This window comes from Anomaloglossus baeobatrachus, chromosome 4 (genome assembly GCF_048569485.1).
Source record: "Anomaloglossus baeobatrachus isolate aAnoBae1 chromosome 4, aAnoBae1.hap1, whole genome shotgun sequence".
Classification (NCBI taxonomy): Eukaryota; Metazoa; Chordata; class Amphibia; order Anura; family Aromobatidae; genus Anomaloglossus; species Anomaloglossus baeobatrachus.
In genome coordinates this window covers 61,343,760-61,366,867 of record NC_134356.1, presented here as the reverse complement: position 1 = coordinate 61,366,867, position 23,108 = coordinate 61,343,760, and the positions used below count along the sequence as shown (strand labels likewise).

The 23,108-nt window shown below is 47.6% G+C and overlaps 1 protein-coding gene and 1 pseudogene across 4 annotated transcripts in view; both read right to left on the bottom strand.

The window, feature by feature from the left end:
- TBC1D9B (TBC1 domain family member 9B) overlaps positions 1-23,108 on the bottom strand; it is a 188,980-nt gene that overhangs the window by 10,379 nt on the left and 155,493 nt on the right. The window contains exons 18-21 of one of the 4 annotated variants that reach the window (XM_075344376.1): positions 17,194-17,265; positions 14,081-14,131; positions 13,377-13,436; positions 544-650 (exon numbers count right to left, since the gene is read on the bottom strand). In XM_075344376.1, coding sequence (XP_075200491.1) covers positions 544-650; positions 13,377-13,436; positions 14,081-14,131; positions 17,194-17,265 — 290 coding nt within the window. The remainder of the gene's footprint in view (positions 1-543; positions 651-13,376; positions 13,437-14,080; positions 14,132-17,193; positions 17,266-23,108) is intronic. The other 3 variants (XM_075344377.1, XM_075344379.1, XM_075344378.1) reach the window with 3 other exon arrangements.
- On the bottom strand, positions 8,759-10,948 carry LOC142303191 (beta-secretase 2 pseudogene; annotated as a pseudogene).

Here is a 23,108-nt window from a genome sequence, read left to right as displayed (position 1 = left end):
GCCGAGACACCCCGTCCTGTGACCCTCCTGAGCTGCTCCACTGCTCCTCCGAGCCCTCGGTACCGCCGACCCTGCCTCTTACGACCCCGCTCCAACACCTCGGTAAGCCATATCCAGATTGTAAGACGCACTCCCATTTTACCCCCAGTTTTAGGGGAAAAAAATGCGTCTTATAATCCAGAAAATACGGTATTAAATTCCATCCTGATTAAAAAAAAGAATAGACGCTATACTTAGCATAGCTCCAGCTTTGCTTATCCGCCTCACTGGTAGTGATGACATAACCACCAGATCCCTACCACCATATTACTATGAGTTGTGACATCACTACGGGTCTCGTGGAGACCACCGGAGAAGCATTGCTGGAGTAGGAAGCTGATTTTCTTCATTTACCGGAATGGCTTCCCACCAATCATTTAGAATATAAACCCCTTTAAATTAGTGGCGAGCAGGAAAAGAGGAAAAAACGAAAACATTTTTTGGAAGATCTAGGATCTCTACACTGGCATCGTCCCCCCCCCAAAAAAAAACTTTACATCTCACCTGATTTATCTTAGGTATATCCTTTATAGTCTCCTTCTTCTGCTCCTTCTCATTGGCCCACATGCGCAGGTAATACTTATAGTCCGGAGCGCTGCTGGTTTTCTCTTCTAACACAAGAAAAGATATAATTATTCTCTATGCACAAAATCTACTTTATTCTTTTTTATTTTCTGTGCTGTTTTGGTTGTCTACTGCAGCCTTGTAGATATTTTGTATACATTAGAGACCAAAAATATGCCTAAAAATAGCCTACTGTTCAGTGTACACAGCTACAGAGCTGACCTTTGGATCTGGTGTGCTAGTTTCTCTGCCACCTGTTTTATTGTCAGTAGTTTAGCATTCGATACGAAGAATGTTTTCAAATTTAACCCGTAACCATACATAGTTACATGCCTGTTACACTCCGATGTTGCCTCGGCTGGCCGACACACCGCGAGTGCAGGGAGGTTAGACATACCAGGGAGGGCACGCTCTCTGCAGATCGCAACTATCTGGATACGTGGAGAAGGCATACAATGAAGACATACACTAAAGGATGGAAACAACAACACCTGGGGACACACACTAGCTGTAGTACCCGGGCGTTGCCCGGGATAGTAACTCTCTGTCTCCCTCCCAGTCTCTTTCCTTGTCTGTCTCTTTCCCTGTCTGCCTCTGTCTGTCTCTTTCCCAGTGTGTCTTTTTGTCTGTCTCGCTTTTTTTCCTGTCTGTGTTTCTTTCCTTGTGTGCCTCTTTCTCTATCTGTGTCTGTCTCTCCACCGACATATTACCTCACATAAGCTTTATACTATGAATGTCCTTCGTTCCTATAGCAACCACTCACAGCTGCTATTAATAGCCTGTAGTTCCCAGCTCCATTCACTATAATGGAGGCAGGCTTTTTGGAGAGTAGCTGTAAAGCGCGGGGTAAACGTTTCTTGTAAAACATAGTCTATGATGTTACCTGAGTCACATAAGGCTGCGCAAAATTTTGTGATTGTAAATGCGACGGTTGGATTCCTTTAGCGGACATGGACATGCGCACACACACACACACACACACACACTTAGCTTTATGAGAGAGAGAGAGAGAGAGAGAGAGAGAGAGAGAGAGAGAGAGATTGATTATGTACACACACACACACACACACACACACACACACACACACACACACACACAGTTATAATGGCAATTACCCCTACTCTGAATCCCCTATATTGCAAACTTGCGGAAATTAAATTTTTTTTTTTTTAGATATAAATTTTTGGTTTAATTGTGTGTTCAGTCTCATTTACAGTTTTATAAATACAAACAATTAAGTAGACATCCCGGTGTGAAATTGCAGTGATAAAAAAAACAAACATCAGAGCAAAATTTGAACAATTAAGAAACTTTTTTAAAAATATATATGTATTTGTTCATGGCTGCGAGGAAGTATAGCAAAAAGGAAAAAAAAAAAAAAAATCAATCAGAACGGAGAAGTAACCCTGGAAAGAAAAAAAGAGAAAAAAAAAAAAAAAGAACAGCCCCAAAAATCAGAACGGAGTATGAGAGCAGCAAAAACCAAGAATCAGAGCACAGATTATTGCTCATCAGATGCACAATTCATTCATACCAGCTACATTAGTTTATACTACAACTCTCATCATAGAAGTAAAGCTCAATCCTGATGGGTCTGGAGTCCGTACAGGCCGCGGGTGGTCAAGTTAAGGTTAGGAGAGGTTTCATTCTTTGAAAGTCTATGATCCTTTTACAATTAATACGGCACCCTAATTTACATGTTAAGCCCCGCCTTCTTGACTGACAAACCATTAGGTATTACAGAAGGAGTCATGAACTCATGTTCGATCTGCCCCTTTAAGGCTGACTGTAATCCAAGATGGCTTCTTGCAAAAATCACTTAAAGGCTGACTTTTTGACTAAGACTGTAGACTGCCTTCAGATCTGATTAACATCAAAAATATCAAGGAATAATAGGGATTTAATTGTACCGGATAAAAAATGAAAAAAAAAACAAAAACCCACAAGTATCAGGTCCATGTGGAATGTATAACAAAAAAGGGAATTTTGTTTACTTACCGTAAATTCCTTTTCTTCTAGCTCCTATTGGGAGACCCAGACAATTGGGTGTATAGCTTCTGCCTCTGGAGGCCACACAAAGTATTACACTTTAAAAAGTGTAACCCCTCCCCTCTGCCTATACACCCTCCCGTGGACCACGGGCTCCTCAGTTTTGGTGCAAAAGCAGGAAGGAGAAAACTTATAAATTGGTCTAGGGTAAATTCAATCCGAAGGATGTTCGGAGAACTGAAGACCATGAACCAAAAGAACAATTCAACATCAACAACATGTGTACACAAAAGAACAACCAGCCCAAAGGGCACAGGGGCGGGTGCTGGGTCTCCCAATAGGAGCTAGAAGAAAAGGAATTTATGGTAAGTAAACAAAATTCCCTTTTTCTTTGTCGCTCCATTGGGAGACCCAGACAATTGGGACGTCCAAAAGCAGTCCCTGGGTGGGTAAAAGAACACCTCAATAAAAAGAGCCGAAAACGGCTCCCTCTTACAGGTGGGCAACCGCCGCCTGACGGACTCGCCTACCTAGACTGGCGTCTGCCGAAGCATAGGTATGCACTTGATAGTGTTTCGTGAAAGTGTGCAGACTAGACCATGTAGCTGCCTGACACACCTGCTGAGCCGTCGCCCGGTGCCGCAATGCCCAGGACGCACCTACGGCTCTGGTAGAATGGGCTTTCAGCCCTGAAGGGAGCGGAAGCCCGGAAGAACGGTAGGCCTCGAGAATCGGTTCCTTGATCCACCGAGCCAAGGTTGACCTGGAGGCCTGCGAGCCCTTACGCTGGCCAGCGACAAGGCCAAAGAGCGCGTCTGAACGGCGCAGGGGCGCCGTGCGAGACACGTAGAACCGGAGTGCTCTCACTAGATCCAAAGAGTGCAAATCCTTTTCACACTGGTGAATTGGATTAGGGCAAAAGGAAGGCAAGGAGATATCCTGATTTAGATGAAAAGGGGATACCACCTTAGGGAGAAATTCCGGGACAGGAAGCAGAACCACCTTATCCTGGTGAAAAACCAGGAAGGGGGCTTTGCATGACAGCGCTGCAAGCTCAGACACTCTCCGAAGTGATGTGACTGCCACCAGGAAGGCCACCTTCTGCGAAAGACGTGAGAGAGACACATCTCGCAGCGGCTCAAAAGGTGGTTTTTGAAGAGCAGTCAGGACCCTGTTAAGATCCCAGGGTTCCAACGGACGTTTGTAAGGTGGGACCATGTGGCAGACCCCCTGCAGGAACGTGCGGACCTGCGGAAGCCTGGCTAGACGCTTTTGAAAAAACACAGAGCGCCGATACTTGGCCCTTGAGAGAGCCGAGGGACAAACCCTTGTCCATTCCAGATAGTAGGAATGAAAGAAAAGTGGGTAAGGCAAACGGCCATGGAGGAAAACAGTTATCAGCGCACCAGGATAGGAAGATTTGCCAAGACCTGTAATAGATCTTGGCGGACGTTGGCTTCCTGGCTTGTCTCATGGTAGCAATGACATCCTGAGATAACCCTGAAGACGCTAGGAGCCAGGACTCAATGGCCACACAGTCAGGTTGAGGGCCACAGAATTCAGATGGAAAAACGGTCCTTGTGACAGCAAGTCTGGGCGGTCTGGAAGTGCCCACGGTTGACCCACCGTGATATGCGACAGATCCGGATACCACGACCGCCTCGGCCAGTCTGGAGCGACGAGAATGGCGCGACGGCAGTCGGACCTGATCTTGCGTAGTACTCTGGGCAGCATCGCCAGAGGGGGAAACACATAAGGCAGTCGAAACTGCGACCAATCCTGGACTAAAGCGTCCGCTGCCAGAGCTCTGTGATCCTGAGACCGTGCCATGAAGGCCGGGACCTTGTTGTTGTGCCGTGACGCCATGAGATCGACGTCCGGCGTTCCCCAGCGGCGACTGATCTCTCGAAACACGTCTGGGTGCAGAGACCATTCCCCCGCGTCCATGCCCTGACGACTGAGAAAATCTGCTTCCCAGTTTTCTACGCCCAGGATGTGAACTGCGGAGATGGTGGAGCCTGTGTCTTCCACCCACTGCAGAATCCGCCGGACTTCCTGGAAGGCTTGACGACTGCGAGTGCCGCCTTGGTGGTTGATGTAGGCGACGGCAGTGGCGTTGTCCGACTGTATTCGGATCTGCCTGCCCTCCAGCCACCGATGGAAAGCAAATAGGGCTAGATATACTGCCCTTATCTCCAGGATATTGATCTGAAGGGACGATTCTATCGGAGTCCAGGTTCCTTGAGCCCTGTGGTGGAGAAAAACCGCTCCCCAACCTGACAGGCTCGCGTCCGTAGTGACCACGGCCCAGGTTGGGGGTAGGAAGGATTTTCCCCGAGACAGAGATGTGGGTAGGAGCCACCACTGAAGTGATGTTTCGGTTGCAAGGGAAAGAGATGTTCTTGTCGAGGGAAGCCGCACTCTTGTCCCATTTGCGAAGAATGTCCCATTGGAGTGGCCGTAGATGGAATTGCGCGAACGGCACTGCCTCCATAGCTGCAACCATCTTCCCCAGGAAGTGCATGAGGCGCCTTAAGGGGTGTGACTGACTCCGAAGAAGTGATTGCACCCCCGCCTGCAGAGAAAGCTGTTTGTCCCGCGGTAGCTTGACTAACGCTGGCTGGGTATGAAACTCCATCCCGAGGTAAGTCAGTGATTGGGTCGGTGTCAACTTGGACTTCGGGAAATTGATGATCCACCCGAACTGCTGGAGAGTCGCCAGAGCGACGGTAAGGCTTTGTTGACACACCAACCGAGAAGGGGCCCTGACTAGGAGATCGTCTAAGTAGGGGATCACCGAGTGGCCCTGAGAGTGCAGGACCGCCACGACGGATGCCATGACTTTGGTGAAAACCCGTGGGGCTGTCGCCAGGCCGAAAGGCAATGCCACGAACTGGAGGTGTTCGTCTCCGATGGCGAAACGCAGGAAACGTTCATGTTCGGGTGCGATCGGCACATGGAGATAAGCATCCTTGATGTCGATCGATGCTAGGAAGTCTCCTTGTGACATCGAGGCGATGACCGAGCGGAGAGATTCCATCCGAAACCGTCTGGTTCTCACATGTCTGTTGAGTAGCTTGAGGTCCAAAACGGGACGGAATGACCCGTCCTTTTTTGGCACCACGAACAAGTTGGAGTAAAATCCGCGACCACGTTCCTGAAGGGGAACGGGAATCACAACTCCTTCCATCTTCAGAGCGTCCACTGCCTGAAAAAGTGCGTCGGCCTGTGCGGGGGGCGGAGAGGTTCTGAAGAAACGAGCCGTAGGTCGGGAGCTGAACTCTATCCTGTAACCATGAGACAGAATGTCTCTCACCCATCGGTCTTGAACATGTGGCCACCAGGCGTCGCCAAAGCGGGAGAGCCTGCCACCGACCGAGGATGTGGCTAGGGGAGGCCGAGAGTCATGAGGAGGCCGTCTAGGAGGCAGTGCCTCCTGCGGCCTTTTGGGGGCGTGACTTTGACCGCCACGCATAGGAGTTCCTCTGGCCTTTCTCCGGCCTGTTGGAGGAAGAGGATTGGGGCTTGGCGGAGGGACGAAAGGACCGAAACCTCGATTGGATTTTTCTCTGCTGAGGTCTCTTAGGTTTGGACTGGGGTAAGGAGGAGTCCTTTCCCTTGGATTCCTTAATAATCTCATCCAATCGTTCGCCAAATAAACGGTCGCCAGAAAAAGGCAAACCAGTTAAGAACCTTTTGGAAGCAGAGTCTGCTTTCCATTCGTGCAGCCACATGGCCCTGTGGACTGCCACGGAGTTAGCAGATGCTACAGCCGTACGGCTAGTGGAGTCCAGGACGGCGTTCATGGCGTAGGACGAAAAGGCTGATGCCTGAGAGGTCAAAGAAGAAACATGCGGAGCAGAATTCCGTGTGACAGCATTAATCTCAGTCCGACAAGCCGAGATTGCTTGGAGAGCCCACACAGCCGCAAAGGCCGGGGCAAAAGATGCACCTGTGGCCTCATAAATGGACTTCACCAAGAGCTCTGTCTGTCTGTCAGTGGCATCCTTCAGGGACGAGCCATCGGCAACAGACACAACGGACCTAGCAGCCAATCTGGAGACTGGAGGATCCACCTTGGGAGAGTGTGCCCAGCCCTTAACGACTTCAGATGGAAAGGGATAACGCGTGTCAGTGTGCCTTTTAGCAAAGCGCTTGTCCGGGACCGCTCTGGGCTTCTGGACAGCATCCCTGAAGTTAGAGTGATCAAAAAACGTATTGCGCGTACGTTTGGGGAACCGAAATTGGTGTTTCTCCTGCTGAGAAGCCGACTCTTCTACAGGAGGAGGCGGGGGTGAGAGATCCAACACCTGGTTGATGGACGAGATAAGATCATTTACTAAGGCGTCCCCCTCAGGTGTATCAAGGTTAAGGGCGAAGTCAGGGTCAGAGCCCTGAGCTCCCACGTCCACCTCGTCTTCCTGAGAGTCCTCAAGCTGGGATCCCGAGCAGCGTGAGGAGGTCGGGCAGGAGTCCTCCGCCTGAGACCTAGGGGCTAACCTGGGAGCGCGCTGTGGCGCGGACCGAGAGGGGCCTGGAGGAGACAAGCTAACCGGGGCCGGGGCCTGTGAAGGGCCCGGTCTGGACTGCAATGCCTCAAGGAGCTTAGATGACCATTTGTCCATAGACTGTGCAATAGATTGCGAAAGTGACAGAGAGTTTCTCAGCGAAAGAGGCCAACACCGGTGACTCTGTCCCTGCAGCCTGCTCAGGGGGAGCAGGGGGATCTACATGAGCCGAGGGGCCCACAAGTGCCTGAGGCTCCGGCTGAGCAAGCGTGGCAGGAGTCGAGCATTGCTCACAGTGAGGGTAGGTGGAACCCGCAGGCAACATAGCCCCACAAGAGGTACAGGCCGCGAAAAAAACCTGTGCCTTAGTAGCTTTGCTCCTTGTGGACGACATGCTGTTGTCTCCTAGGAGAGTGACCACTGAGGGTATATGGGAAAAGGGTATACAGCCTGACCGAACAGATATATATATATACCCGGTGCTGGTCCCCCTAGGGTGCCGGAATAGATACATACATACATACATACATACATACATACGTACGTACGTATGTATGTATGTATGTACGTACGTATGTATGTATGTACGTATGTACGTATGTACGTATGTATGTATGTATGTATCTATTCCGGCACCCTAGGGGGACCAGCACCGGGTGACTGGTGTGGCTTACCGACCGCTAACGAGCGGAGTGTGTCCTCCAGATTCCCTGTCGTGGATCCCCCAGAGCTGCAGAGCTGTGTCACTGAGAAGCATCCACCGGCAGAATGCCAAAAAAATGGCCGCCGGAGCTCTCAGGGGAGGAGTGGGGCCGAGGGCGGCGCCAGCAAAGAGCGGGAATCTGGGGTCCCCACAGTGGTCAATGAGGGGGGAGGGAGACATGCAGGATGCTCCAGCCCTCACATCCGACGTCATGTCGGTAATCCCGCCCTTACCCCTGACAGGCAGGCCCGGGGGCAGGATTTTCGCGACTAGGCCGCGGCGAAGCCGGGGACTAAATTTGAGGCCGCGCCCGACAAGCAGGCACGGTCGGCGCGGAAGTCCGCCGGGCTCCTCAGTTTTACAACTACCGCGGCTTCCGGGAAGAAGGTGCGCTCCCTGTACAGTCCCCCCATGGGGACACAGAGTACCTTCAAGTTGCAGGGCCCGGTCCCTGGGGTTGAAGAGGCTCCGGTCCGACAGGTTCCACCAGGGGCTGCGGATGGAGCACGGTCCCAGCAAATGGATGACCGCTCAGGATCCTACTTCTCCCAGAGCCGCATAAGGGATGGTGAAGGAGACGGCATGTGGCTCCAGCCTCCGTACCCGCAATGGGTACCTCAACCTTAACAACACCGCCGACATAGTGGGGTGAGAAGGGAACATGCCGGGGGCCCCATCGGGGTCCTCTTTTCTTCCATCCGACATAACTATGTATGAGAATGCATGAGTGGATGTGTGCCTCCTTCCACACAAAGCATAAAACTGAGGAGCCCGTGGTCCACGGGAGGGTGTATAGGCAGAGGGGAGGGGTTACACTTTTTAAAGTGTAATACTTTGTGTGGCCTCCAGAGGCAGAAGCTATACACCCAATTGTCTGGGTCTCCCAATGGAGCGACAAAGAAAAATCTGTAGAAAAAACAAAAAAAAAAAAACAAAACAACTCATTAGTGAAAAAAATATTTTAAAAGGGAACCTCTATTATTGCCAATCCGCCTCCAGCATGTTATAGAGCTGGAGGAGCTGAGCGAATTGATATATATTGATGGGAAGAGATTCAGTAAAACATTTATTCCATTAAAACACATTATGTATGCTTAAGAGTCCAGTAGGTGGAGCTTTCACTGGGTAGGACCGCCCACTGGACTCCTAGAAAGCACCTATTTAAATGAATAAAATTACAAATTCTACAGAATATTTTCCCACAAAACTATATATCAAACTACTCGGTAAATCCTGCTCTGTAACATGAGGCTGTCAGATGAGACATCAGGTCCAATGTGAAAGTTTCGCTAAGAGTGGTTACGGCATGAGAAGGGGGGGGGGGAGGAGTAATAAAGGATAAATGAAGAACAGTGCCTCAGAGTAGTGTAGTACTATTAAGACGTACTTTGGACTTTCAAAAGGAAAGGAAAGCATCAAGTTATGAAGTCAGTGTCGAGTCTCACTAACGGCTTTGGTAGTGACGGGTTCGTAAACCAACAGTTCCCAGCAGCAAGTGATGAATGGTGGGAATTATGGACAGGTCCATACAACCGGGGGGGATAAAACGCCACCCCATAATTATTTCCAACGGTGACGCACCAAAGAGGATTCATCATTGACCACCTCGGGGTCATGGCTGTTACGTCTGTTGGGAAGGAGCAGCAGAACCACAAGGACCAGCAGAATGATGCCGCAGAAGGTCATGAGAGCGTACGAGATGATCCACATGATCGGCTCCCTGAGGGGGTTCCTGGCGATGCAGTTACTGGCTACATCCACCGTACTGAACGGGCCGGCAATCTCCGACACCATCACACCCTTCACTTCTGCGCATCTACTGACAGCAAATCCGACCCTCCTCTCTTCTCTGTCGAAGAGAACATAAAACCCCTCCATGACGGTGGCGCCGATGACCAGAGCGTTGGAGGACGGGGAGATGCCGAAACGGAAACAGTTCAGATTCTCACGTAAAGTCAATACAGACTGGATGTATAACTGAGGTTTTATGGTGAGACGGAAGGAGCAGCTGAAGTTCATATCCCGCACATAGATAGATATGTCCAGAAAGTACGCCCATGGCTCCTCCGTCTTCTCCCAGCAGGCGAGGTGTAACCCCGTCCAGAACTAGTCTTTGATTGAGAATTTCAATAACATCTGAATAATCCCCTCCACCACAGCATTGAACACTTTGTCCGGCAGTCGCAGGAGCGTCGTCCCACTGTCCACGATGGCTTTATCCGAATTATACTCTGTACAATCCAGGTTTAAGTTGAAGCCTCCAACTTCAAACTTGAGAACCTCCACTTGGTAGTACCACTCCTCAGTGATCGGCGTGTACCAGATCTCACCGGTGTACAGACTCGCTCAATACCACCCATAACCAGGCTGCCACCATTGCTGCCCTCGCCGGTGGTGGGCAGGCCGGCTCCACACATCTGCATGGAGAAGATATTCGGAATCTTCTGCTGTTCTACCAGGGAGTCATAGAATGTTTCTATAGAGCTGGAAGGCTTGGCCAAGGTCCTGTACGCTAGTCCTAGAATCCCGTGCCAGTTGATTTGAGGCATAAAGAAGCTCTCCAACTCCAAGATCGAGGCAATGTTCACTACAAAGGTGGCATTTAATCCATTGGGAATTGTAATGACATCTTTCCCCAGTACACCGGTCCAACTTCCCTGAGTGTAACGGACCGTGACGTCAATTCCCAAAGACTGATATGTACTGGACCAGTCCAAGTGGTAATATGCAGAAATATCCGGGTTCGGAGCTCCGGCCACTGCAAAATTACTGCTGCCTGTATCCACCAATATATTTAGCTTCTGTGGGGGGGTTCCGATCATCATCTCCAGGTAGTACCCCCTGCCAGAGTCCCCCTCCAGATTGTCCACCATGGCCATGAAGTTGATCTTGCCGCTGGGGTCTGATGCCAGGGAGAGCCCCACTATGTCCTTAGGAGAGGCAGGAGACACTGGTATGGGCTGGCTGACCAGTGCTGGGGAGATCTTCAGAGGAAAGGAGAACCTGCCAGAGCCACACACTTCCCCCAGCACCAGGAGAAGAGCCAGGCTCTGCCCTGCCAGGAGCCCCCTCCTCACAGCCATGATGTGTGGTCACAAGAGCTCACACTCCACTGCCCACATGCCTGCAGCTGGTCCTCACAGAGCCAGGGTCCCCCCTGTAGCTCCTCTGGTCACTGTGCCAGGGTCCCCCCTGTAGCTCCTCTGGTCACTGTGCCAGGGTCCCCTTCCTGCAGACCCTCCTCACTGTTCCTGGGTCCCCTCCTGCAGATCCCAGCTCGGCTGCAGCTCTGCCCCGGGGCTACACACGGAAATTAATTTTTAAAAACTGGACTATATGTGGCAGCCACCGGCCGGGGCTCCACTCATATTTTAAATTAGAAATTTCGCTTAGTATTTTAATATAGTATACTGTGCATTGCTTTTGTTTTAAATTTTGTTTTGAAATATCGTGTATTACCCTTTAAACATTTAAAAAAAAAAATCCTTTTTTGGTCTAGTAAAACAAACTTCGTTCTAGCACAGATTTATATATTTTTTTTTACATGTTTTATTCCTGAATCCAGAAGAGTATCCTGAAATTCTTCCTGTGCCAGACACTGGAGGGGTATCTTCTGTTTCCTGACACGCGTTTAGCTGTTTGGAGCAAGCAGGCCAGAGAAAGTTGGCAAGGACCTTCTGCCTTGATGCTCAAACAAGCTGAAAAAGTGTTAGGGGATAAGAGTCCTGCCTGGCAGACCAGAGAGGATACAGTGTAACAATCTCAGCATTATGTTCTTGGGCTCTAAGTGGGGTGACAGAGTGGCATTTCCACTCTGTTTCCCATCACAAACTGAATCTAGGGGAAAAAAAAAGGGATTAAAAAGGGGTTGAGTGCAGCCCTGTATCTGCCTCCTACTGACACTAATGTAAAACTGATTAGTTTTGTGTCAGTTGGTAGGTGTATCCTACTGAGGAAGGTTAACTTTCCCATTGTCATCTGCATACACTCCATGGTTTTGGGTGTCCCCCAGTGAAGCGATAGAGAAACCTGGGTTTTCTAAATATTTTAAAAACCTAAATGTGAAAATTGTGATGTGCATTTGTATTCAGCCCACTGTAGTCCTATACCCCTAAATAAAGCCTTAGTGATCAATAGCCTCCAAATGTCACCTAATTAGTAAATCGAGTCGACCTGTGTGTAATTTATGCTCAGTATAACTACAAAATGTTCTGTGAAGGCCTCAGAGGTTTGTTTGAGAACATTAGAAATCAAACTGCATAATGAAAACCAAGGAACACACTAGACAGGTCAGGGATAAAGTTGTAGAGAAGAGTAAAGTAAGATTCAGTTATACAAAACTAGTCAACGCTCTGAATATCTCATGTACGTAGACTGTTCAATCCATCATCCAAAAAGGAAGAAAGGCATAATTACTTTTTCAAGAAATAGGAGTGAAAGAGAAATAGCTGCAGCTACTCGCCCCCTTCCTCTGGATGTCTGATTTGTCCAAGGGTGGGGAGAGTGAAAAGGTTGCTAATGACACTGTTCTAGGAGCCCCTTAAGAGGCAGTACAAACACTAGTGGAACAAAGCTGATAATGGAGGCAAGTATAACTGTTTTTTTATTTGGTGGAAATATAGTGATTGAGTAGTAAACAACCACTTCAATTACAGTCGGCATGGTATTCGTGCCTTCATCATTACATCGATATGCAATAGGGGCTTCACAACTAAAAAAATATTCATATGAGGGAGGAAAGAGTTGAGCAAGGGAGAAAGAGGATCATAGCTGTCACACGGTTATGTGCCGTAGACTTGCCGAGTGTCATGATGGCATCAGATGCTGTTCAGACCATAGACTGACACTCCTCACTATACTTTCTCTGGTGCTTCCGAGTTGCACAGGCAGACTCAGGCGTCGACCAGCTGTGTGTTCATTAGTGATCGGACTAACAAGAGTTAATTTCTGCTAGCCTGCTGGTTACCTTTTTGATCACATGTTAAGGGAGACCTATCACAGTCACTCCTGGCCTTTTTAAGATGGAGGGATTTGTCCTCCTATGCAGACTATAGCTTTCTGCTACACCAGTCAATCTGCAGTTTTTCAGTCTGGTAATTTACTGCGTGTCGCTTGGTGTACAGTGGAATTCCTCCTGTCGTTTGGTTATTTCCTCCCTGCTTTAGTTTTCCTCCTTATCACTTGTCTGATTACAGTGAGTTTTGGTTTACCGTTTGTCTATCACTGTTGGTATGTTTACATGCTCCTGTTCATGGGGTAGGGAGGGAGTGAGGCTACTAGATCAGGGCTGGTCAGGAGCAGGGGTAGGAAGGCGGCCCAGACATTGTCACCAGACGTATTTCTGGGATCAGGGACAGCTAAGGACCTCCTAGCCTGAGGGCCAGTTTAGGAGCCCCAGTCCCGTTATCCCCTACCACACCATGACAGTAGCCTTAGACCATAAAGTATACATCCATGGACGTACACAGGTATGCATTATAGCTGTATATAGAAAAACGAGGGATATTTTAGGTACATACGAGAAATTGAGATTAATTATTGTAGTCTTGTAATATAGAAAATGTAAAAATACCTATTTTATCTTGTGGTTCGCTGTTCTCGGCTGCAGATCCGTTTCCCTGCCCATCAGAGTCTGGAAATAAAACAAGATTGTTATAAAAACTGGAAATAATCCTACAGCCCACCCATAAGAGGTATGGATATTGTACTGTTATGATCTTCCTCTTTTTCTGGTTTAGAAAGTCATATTTTTTTTTTCAACCGAATGTACAAAAACGTTCACGCTTTATCACATGAATATTTAAGCTGCCTCCAAAATGGCTAGCACCACCATATTAGTATGTACATGGGGGTTGTGAAGGATTGGATAAAACGGTGCATTTTCCAGAAGCAGGGCTGTCTTAGTATATAGTATATGAGTTCAGCTCTTTAAGTGAACCAGGGCTGAAGTACAATAAATCTCATGGGTAATGGTCGCTCAAGGAGCAGAGGAGACCTTTTTCTCAAATTCTGTAAAATCCCCTTTAACACTAGAAGTCCCAGAGAGGGGTCATTTGACATTGGAACCCTATGGAGCTCGAAATTCCTGGGACTTCTAGTGTTAATCCTAAAGACTAGAGCCAATAAAATATGCATCCTACTCTGCATATAACATAGAAACCAACCCTGCACAATGGCCCGAGAGACACCAACTAAGTAATGTAGAGCCTGCCTGGTGCTAGAATGGTTCATTGCATATCAGAGGGCTCGATGAGAGCGCAAAGTAAAAAAACTAACCTGGGAACTCACTCTGGAGAATAAGATCCAGTTCGGAGAGATAGGGAGATACTGCAGTCAGAAAAAGAGGGGAAAAAGTTGAGGGTGGCGGGAATATGGGATAGATGGTGGGACAGTGGAGAAAAGGTGGGAATCAGAAGAAGGTAAAGCACTATATCTGAGAAAGGAGGAAGACCTGGTCTAAGCGTGCGCTTCACACAACACATGGTGGGATTTCTCCATACTTCAACAATTTAAAGGAATTATTAACTCATGTCTTTTTCTGAGCTCCTCTCAGCCGATATATGACTGTAAGCTGGTGGCTCCAGGGAGAAAAAGTTCCTTTTCTCCTGGAAGCCGCTCTTCCAGCATTATAACACTATTAACCTGCAGATTAACCCTTTACATGAGTCTAATGGGTGATCCAATCAGTGTGACAGCTTTCTCTGCTGCACAGTTATATAGGGAAGACTGTCAATCACTGAGTAGGACCGCCCACTGGACTCACGCCGACAAACAGCATGGATGTCAATGAATAAAATGCAAGGTTTACTGAAAAGGCTCGAACAAAAAATGTATATTAATTTGATCAGCTCCTCCTGATCTATTACATTCTGCAGATCAGACATTTTCAACCTGACAGGTTCCCTTTGATGAGGATCTGTCACCAGGTCAGATGTGGCCCGATGATTCTCCTATTTTATCCCCAAAGTACTCACATTTTTTTTTGCAATCCACCAGGAGGTTCCATTCAAGAGATTTTGGCCTTTTCATTTAGTGCTAAATTTTATGGTCTTTGCCAACGGGGCATTGCTCACAGAATTCTATGGGGTGTCTTTAGGCTAGCACCATCCTTTGACATCTTTACGTACCATTTGGTGGATGATTTTGGCGTCATTAGATTGGTCAAAAGAGCCACAGCTTTTTTTTTTTCCCCTTTTTTAGAGCTCGAATTCAATCGTTTAGTCAGAGACTTGGACCTTCCTTAACATTCTCAGAACTTTTAGGCTATGTACCCGTGGCTATAGCCGCAGGTTTCCTGCAGCAGCTCCCCGAAATCAGCAGCTACTCATTGCTGTGGGATTCCAGCCAAATAGCTGCGGTGAACCTGCAAACATTCGTGCGACTTGCCTGCGGGAGTCCCGGCCTCTATCTCCATAGTGGAAAGGCGGGATTTCCGCAGGTAATTCTGCAGGAATAATTGACATGCAGTTACGTGCAGTTGCGGGACATCTGCAGCATGTTCTGCAGCCTCACATACCGAAACATGGACACAGACACTCCCCATGTCCCATAGGATAACATGGGGAGTGTCTGTACTTGCTAAAACCTGCAGATTTATCTAGAAAATCCAGATAAAATCAGCAGGTTTTCCGTGGCAAAATCCGTGGGCACATAGTCCCGTGGGCACATAGTCCCGTGGGCACATAGTCCCGTGGGCACATAGCCTTAGGCTCTAGACTAAAAGGAAAAGAACCTGATAGCTCCTGCTACCTGAGTTTCATGGTACATAAGGAAAGAAAAGTAATTACTTCCATACTTTTCTCAAGACTGCTCTAGTGTATTGCGGGGATGTTCCTAGGCAGATGGAAAAAATGTAACATTGAGTACAATGTGAGCGAATGTAGACTCTTTATAGAATCATCCCAAAAAGTCTGAAAGCCACTACTGCACAATGGCAGCAAGTATGCTTCAGTGCCTATAGGGCATTCTGTCCACTTGAAGGAAAATCATGAAAATTAAGACTTTATTCTCAATAAAAGGATCACGGATGGTCATTATGTGGTGATCTGAAAGTTCTCTTTGCTCCTTGGGCAGCAAGGAGGATACCCGAAGTACCCATGCTTTTTGTGTGAATGGGAGAAAGCCGGGATAGGACTCCTCACTGGAGCGAAAAAAGTTGTCCAACGAGAACATCTTCGCAACCTGGGCTCCACATTAAGCTTGGACTGATTAAGCAGTTTGTGGAAACTACTGAAAGGAGAGACTTAAGTTCTTGTGTACCAAGTTTCAGGGACTGTCAGAAACAAAACTCAAGGAAGGCATTTTTGTGGGTCTGAATATTAGAAAACTCATTACGAGCGACTTGTTCAAAACAAAAATGAAAGGTGTTAAAAAAAAGAGCTTGGAAACCTTTTAAAGAAGTCGTGAAGAAATTTCTAGGTAGCCAAGATCCAAAATGCAAGTTCCATTGTGGAGAACATGCTGAAATGCTTCAGTTCAGAACCTTGGGTTTTCTGATGAATATTTTTAGAATCAGGGCATAAGAAAACATAAGAATCAGTCACTTGGCTTGAAACAATTTTCATAAACCCAAATTTTGAATACCTGGGCTACTATTCTGTGAGCGCTACCCCTTTGTAAAGACCATCAAAATTAGCACCAACTAATATGGACAAGATCTATGGCAGAGTTAAAAATAAAACAAAAAAAAAAACAAATTTGGAAAACTCAGTGGAGCAGCAGGAAGTGCATATTATAGCTATTTTTGACCAAGTAACAAATCCTCAAAATAAAAAAAAAAGTCCATGTAAAATAAAATAAAAAAATATCAGTATATGAAAATTCTTGTATATGAAGCTACTATTCTGCTTTTCCTTATATCAGTTTTAGCAAGTATCGCCGAGATACCCGAATGACCACCGTGCTGCAACACATGGCCGCTTCATTTATTCTCTATGGGAAAATACGTAATTACTTACCGGTAATGTGTTTTTTCCGAACCCATGACGGCACCACGATATAAGGGTGCCATCATAGGGTGACGGAAAAATACGTAATTACTTACCGGTAATGTGTTTTTCCGAACCCATGACGGCACCCTTATATCGTGGAGCCGTCATAGGGTGAGGGAGAAACTTAAAATACTCCGGCTATCTCTGGAAGGACCAGAAAGAATGAATGGAGCAGTGTTGCGCTTGCTCGACCTCTGCTCCATTCACCACGTTCTCTCTATCAGTGGGGATCCTAGGAGCCAGATCCCCAGAGATCAATCAGTTAGTCCTTGTCCTACTAATAGAGGATAACATATATACTTAGTAAGACCCCATTAAATGGTTTTGAAATGAGCCTTGCTCAGGTAGTTCCGATCTTTTATATTTAATAGCAATACACATTGCCTTCGGTCAGTTTACCTTCGGGAGTCACATCCTCGGTGAAGAAGTTTGTGGCTTCCAGGGCAGATTCTGTTTCTTCCGCACTGAGAGCTAGAGGGAGAAATTAACACCCAAAATCAGCGTAAGGTTGCGACACCACAGTGTGAACATACCCTTATATAAAAGGGAGAAGCCTGGCTCAACCGTCACCGGTCCTCAGAAGTCTATTTTCTATTGATATATTTTTTAATATAACATAGGTACTTTTTCCGTAACCAGTAGTACTATTGAACACAAAGACCAGATATCGCATATCGCTTATTTCATAGGCTCGCTCACAGGACTCTATTATTCTATTATCTTTATCTCACATGGTGAGTTCACTTTTAGAGGGTGTCCCTACACTTATCTCTACTTTCTTCGCTATTTTTCCCTCTTTGCTTTCATTTTTTCTTAATTGGCTCAAATATGTATTACTTCTCCTTTTCATATTTTTCTTGTGATTTAAGTCCCTTTTCTCTATGGGTGTTTTTCACCTTCTCTCCTTGGTCATTATTAATCTGTCTTTGTGCCACATGACTGATGATAGAATATATGAATTTTCCTCTGACATTCCTAATTATACTACATTTTCTAACTGTAATTAGTATTGTATTCCCATATGTGTAGTTTTTGACTATTCTATTGATTGTACCAAGTGATGCAAATCTATGTTTCATGTAACACATTGTAAATGATTTTTATTTTTGTTTGTATTATTCAGACTGTAGAATGACAAAGGCCAAAGAGTCGAAACGTCCATTGGATGATGTCTTTTCCATTAATTCCCACTGAACTAATAAAATCAAAATTATTGCATCTGCAAATCTCAGTTTTCTTTTTCAATTCGTGAACATACCCTTAGACAGGCAGTAGGTAGAGTTGAGCGAGTACCTTATTATTTTTAATCGCTATACTCCTAACGAGTACTGTCAAATACTCACGTATTCATTCCGAATAGTGTGTGGAATGCAAGTTACTGGGGAAAACTGGCAAAGTAACAAGTAACCTGAATTCCAAAGCCATGCACAACCTGTCTCCTCCCTACATCTGTGACCTAGTCTCCCGGTACCTACCTGCACGCAACCTCAGATCCTCATAAGATCTCCTTCTCTGTTCCTCTCTTATCTCCTCTTCCCACAATCGCGTACAAGATTTCTCCCGTGCATCCCCCATACTCTGGAACGCTCTACCTCGGCACATCAGACTCTCCCCTACCATGGAAAGCTTCAAGAGGAACCTCAAGACCCACCTCTTCCAACAAGCCTACAACCTACAATAGCCCTCAGAGCAGCACACCACTGCACAACCAGCTCTGTCCTCACCTATCGTTCCATCACCCGTTGCCAGTAGACTGTGAGCCCTCGCGGGCAGGGTCCTCTCTCCTCCTATCTATACAGTCTGTTTTGTACTGTTAATGATTGTTGTACGTATACCCTCTTTCACTTGTAAAGCGCCATGGAATAAATGGCGCTGTAATAATAAATAATAATAATAATAATAATAATTCTGCACGAATAGTCTGGTATTTGGGTTACTCGTTACGTTGTTCCCCATTGACTTGCATTGCACACGCTATTCGGAATGAATACGAGAGTATTAGACTGTAGTACTCATTAGGAGTATAGAGAGTATGAATAGTTAAGTACTCGCTCAACTCTAGCAGTAGGTCCTACCCCACCAAAAATCAAAAACTAAATTAAGCCAATGACTAGTAGACACACAAAGGTAAAAACTAACTGGAGTTCAAGGCCCACAAAAAACAAAATAAAATTAGTGGAACAGCTGAAGAGTGGAGTAGCCATAGGCAGGTATAGGATATAAGGGAAGAGCAGTACAAGGTGCCGTAAAGCATCTAATGTTGGGAGAGTCTTAAATATTTCAAATCAACAACCAAAGATAGGTCATAGACAGCAATAACACACGGTGAAAGCTGAAGGCCTCATGCCACAAAGAGCAACTCCCTGAAGTATAGAGGACAGAAGCTTATACACATATATTACATAATATGTTATGCCATGAAGACGCCCTTGTGAGAGGATGTCACAATCACAAGGGCCCCTACGCCCTGTATTGTGTGGGTGGGGTGGCAAGGTGTACAGATGCTGGACCCTCTTATTATTCCAGGACCACTAACTGCTTGGTGCTACACTGATTATTTAGTCGTGGAACCACTTGGTACATTTATTGCTCCAAAGTGTCCCACAAGCCATTTTTCAACATGACAACACCAGGTGACGTGTCAATGTGAACAGACGGTGTGGCCTGCAATGGACTTGTCTTCCATCGAGCACATCTGAGACGTGATTGGTCGCAAATTGCAAAGGGAGCTGCCAGCAGCGGATAATGTTGAATAAATTGAGAGGTTTTGAAAATGTGTCCTTTATTCCATCTTTGCATATCATTCACATGTCTATCCATCATGTAATTTCCAGAATTCCTTGTTCTTGTCAAAATGTAGATGTTGAGGGGAGTGAATGTACACAAAAAACTGGGATAAAAAAAACAAAAAAACCCACCACAAACAAAAACAAACCACTGTGTCACACTATATGGGAGTACATTTATATAAAAATAAGACCTACCGTGATTTTTTAAGCATATGCTCTAAATATAAGCCCTACTTCAAAAAAGAGAATTTTGTTACTTACCGTAAATTCTTTTTCTTATAGTTTCGTATTGGGAGACCCAGACCATGGGTGTTTAGCTTCTGCCTCCGGAGGACACACAAAGTACTACACTTAAAAGTGTAGCTCCTCCCTCTGAGCTTATACACCCCCTGGTGAGCAGACCCAGCCAGTTTAGTGCAAAAGCTGAAGGAGAATAGCCACCCACAAGTAAAAACAGAGCAAGAACCGGAACAACCGGAGACTCTGTCCACGACAACAGCCGGTGATAACACGCGGAACAAGAAACTGCCAACAGGCAACAGGGAGGGTGCTGGGTTTCCCAATACGGAACTATAGGAAAAAGAATTTACGGTAAGTAAACAAAAAAGAGAATTTTGTTTACTTACCGTAAATTCTTTTTCTTATAGTTCCGACATGGGAGACCCAGACCATGGGTGTATAGCTTCTGCCTCCGGAGGACACACAAAGTACTACACCAAAAGTGTAGCTCCTCCCTCCTAGCATATACACCCCCTGGATAACCAAATATAGCCAGTTTAGTGCAAAAGCTGAAGGAGGACATCCACCCACAAGTAGAGATAGAGCAAAACCCGGAACAACCGGAACCTCTGTCTACAACAACAGCCGGTGAAAACACACGGAACAAGAAAACTGCCAACAGGCAATAGGGAGGGTGCTGGGTCTCCCATGTCGGAACTATAAGAAAAAGAATTTACGGTAAGTAAACAAAATTCTCTTTTTCTTAATCGTTCCTTATGGGAGACCCAGACCATGGGACGTCTCAAAGCAGTCCATGGGTGGGAATAAACAGAAAACTGAGAAGTAGGTGAAACCTAACTTCACAAATGGGCGACAGCCGCCTGAAGGATGCGTCTGCCCAAGCTCGCATCTGCCGAAGCATGAGCATGCACTTGGTAGTGCTTCGAAAAGGTATGCAGACTGGACCAAGTGACAGCCTGACAGACCTGCTGAGCCGTAGGCTGGTGCCTGAAAGCCCAAGAGGCACCGACAGCTCTGGTCGAGTGTGCCTTGATCCCCGGCGGGGGAGGCACTTGAGTACACTGGTAGGCATCGGAAATGGCCGACCTAATCCAACGAGCTAGGGTCGGCTTAGAAGCCGAGAGGCCCTTACGCCGACCAGGGGTCAGCACAAAAAGAGAGGTGCACCGCCTAAGAGCAGCGGTGCGAGACACATAGATCCGGAGCGCCCGCACCAGATCCAGAGTATGCAACGCTTTTTCAAAGCGATGAGCAGGAGCCGGACAAAAGGAAGGCAGGGAAATATCCTGGTTAAGGTGGAAAGGAGAGACCACCTTAGGAAGAAATTCCGGAGTCGAACAGAGAACCACCTTGTCTTGATGAAAAACCAAAAAAGGTGACTCCGAAGAGAGCGCAGCCAAATCAGAGACTCTCCTGAGGGAAGTTATGGCCACTAGAAAGACCACTTTCTGTGAAAGACGAGACAAAGAAACCTCCCTAAGTGGCTCAAAAGGGGGTTTCTGCAAGGCCGTGAGGACCAGATTAAGATCCCAGGGATCCAAAGGCCGCCGGTAAGGCGGAATGATGTGAGATGCGCCCTGCATGAAGGTGCGCACCTGAGCCAGCCGGGCGATACGCCGCTGGAACAACACTGACAGAGCCGAGACCTGTCCCTTGAGGGAATTGAGGGATAGTCCTAGCTGCAGACCAGACTGCAGAAAGGACAGGATGGTCGGCAAGGAAAAAGGCCAAGGAGCATGGCAGGAAGAACGACACCAGGACAGGAAAATTCTCCAGGTCATGTGATATATCTTGGCCGAGGAAGACTTCCGAGCCCGAGTCATAGTGGAGATGACTTCGGGAGGAATGCCGGAAGCCGTCAAGATCCAGGACTCAAGAGCCACGCCGTCAATCTGAGAGCCGCAGAATTCTGGCGGAAAAACGGACCTTGAGAGAGAAGGTCTGGGCGGTCTGGGAGATGCCACGGCACCTCTACGGACAGACGGAGCAGGTCTGGGTACCAGGCTCGCCTGGGCCAGTCTGGAGCAATGAGTATGACCAGACGGCCCTCCATTCTGATCTTGCGCAGGACTCTGGGCAAGAGAGCTAGAGGGGGAAACACGTAAGACAGACGGAACTGGGACCAATCCTGAACCAGCGCGTCCGCTGCAAAGGCCTGAGGATCGTGGGAGCGAGCCACGTAAACCGGGACCTTGTTGTTGTGCTGGGATGCCATTAGATCCACTTCCGGAGTGCCCCACTTGCGGCAGATCGACCGGAACACTGCCGGATGCAGAGCCCACTCGCCGCTGTCCACGGTTTGACGGCTGAGATAATCTGCCTCCCAGTTTTCTACGCCTGGGATGTGAACTGCGGATATGGTGGACTTGGAGTCCTCCGTCCACTGAAGGATGCGTTGAACCTCCAACATTGCCAGGCGGCTGCGAGTCCCACCCTGGTGATTGATGTAGGCAACTGCTGTCGCGTTGTCTGACTGGACTCGAATGTGCTTGCCCGCTAACAGGTGGTGAAAGGCTACGAGAGCTAAGAGCACAGCTCTGATTTCCAGCACATTGATCGAGAGGGCTGATTCGGACGGAGTCCAAGTGCCCTGTGCTCGGTGGTGGAGAAATACTGCTCCCCAGCCGGATAGACTGGCATCCGTGGTGAGGATCACCCAGGACGGGGTCAGGAAGGAGCGTCCCTGAGACAGAGAGAGGGGCCGAAGCCACCACTAAAGAGAGCTCCTGGTCTGTGGCGACAGAGCCACCAACCTGTGCAATGAAGAAGTCCGCTTGTCCCAACAGCGGAGAATGTCCAGCTGCAGAGGACGCAGATGGAACTGGGCAAAGGGAACCGCTCCCATTGACGCCACCATCTGACCCAGCACCTGCATGAGGTGCCTGATGGAATGACGGTGGGGCCTCAACAGAGAGCGCACCGCCAGATGGAGGGACTGCTGTTTGACTAAGGGCAGTTTGACAAGTGCCGGCAGAGTCTCGAATTGCATCCCTAGGTACGTGAGTTTTTGGGTCGGGGTCAGAGTGGACTTGGGCAGATTGACAAGCCACCCGAATTGAACAAGAGTGGCGAGAGTGAGCGAGACACTCCGCTGACAGTCTGCACTGGATGAAGCCTTGACAAGAAGGTCGTCCAGGTAAGGAATCACTGCCAACCCCTGGAGGTGCAGAACCGCAAGCACTGCAGCCATGACCTTGGTGAATACACGAGGGGCCGTGGCTAACCCGAAGGGGAGAGCCACGAATTGGAAATGTTCCTCTCAGATTGCAAAACGTAGCCAACGCT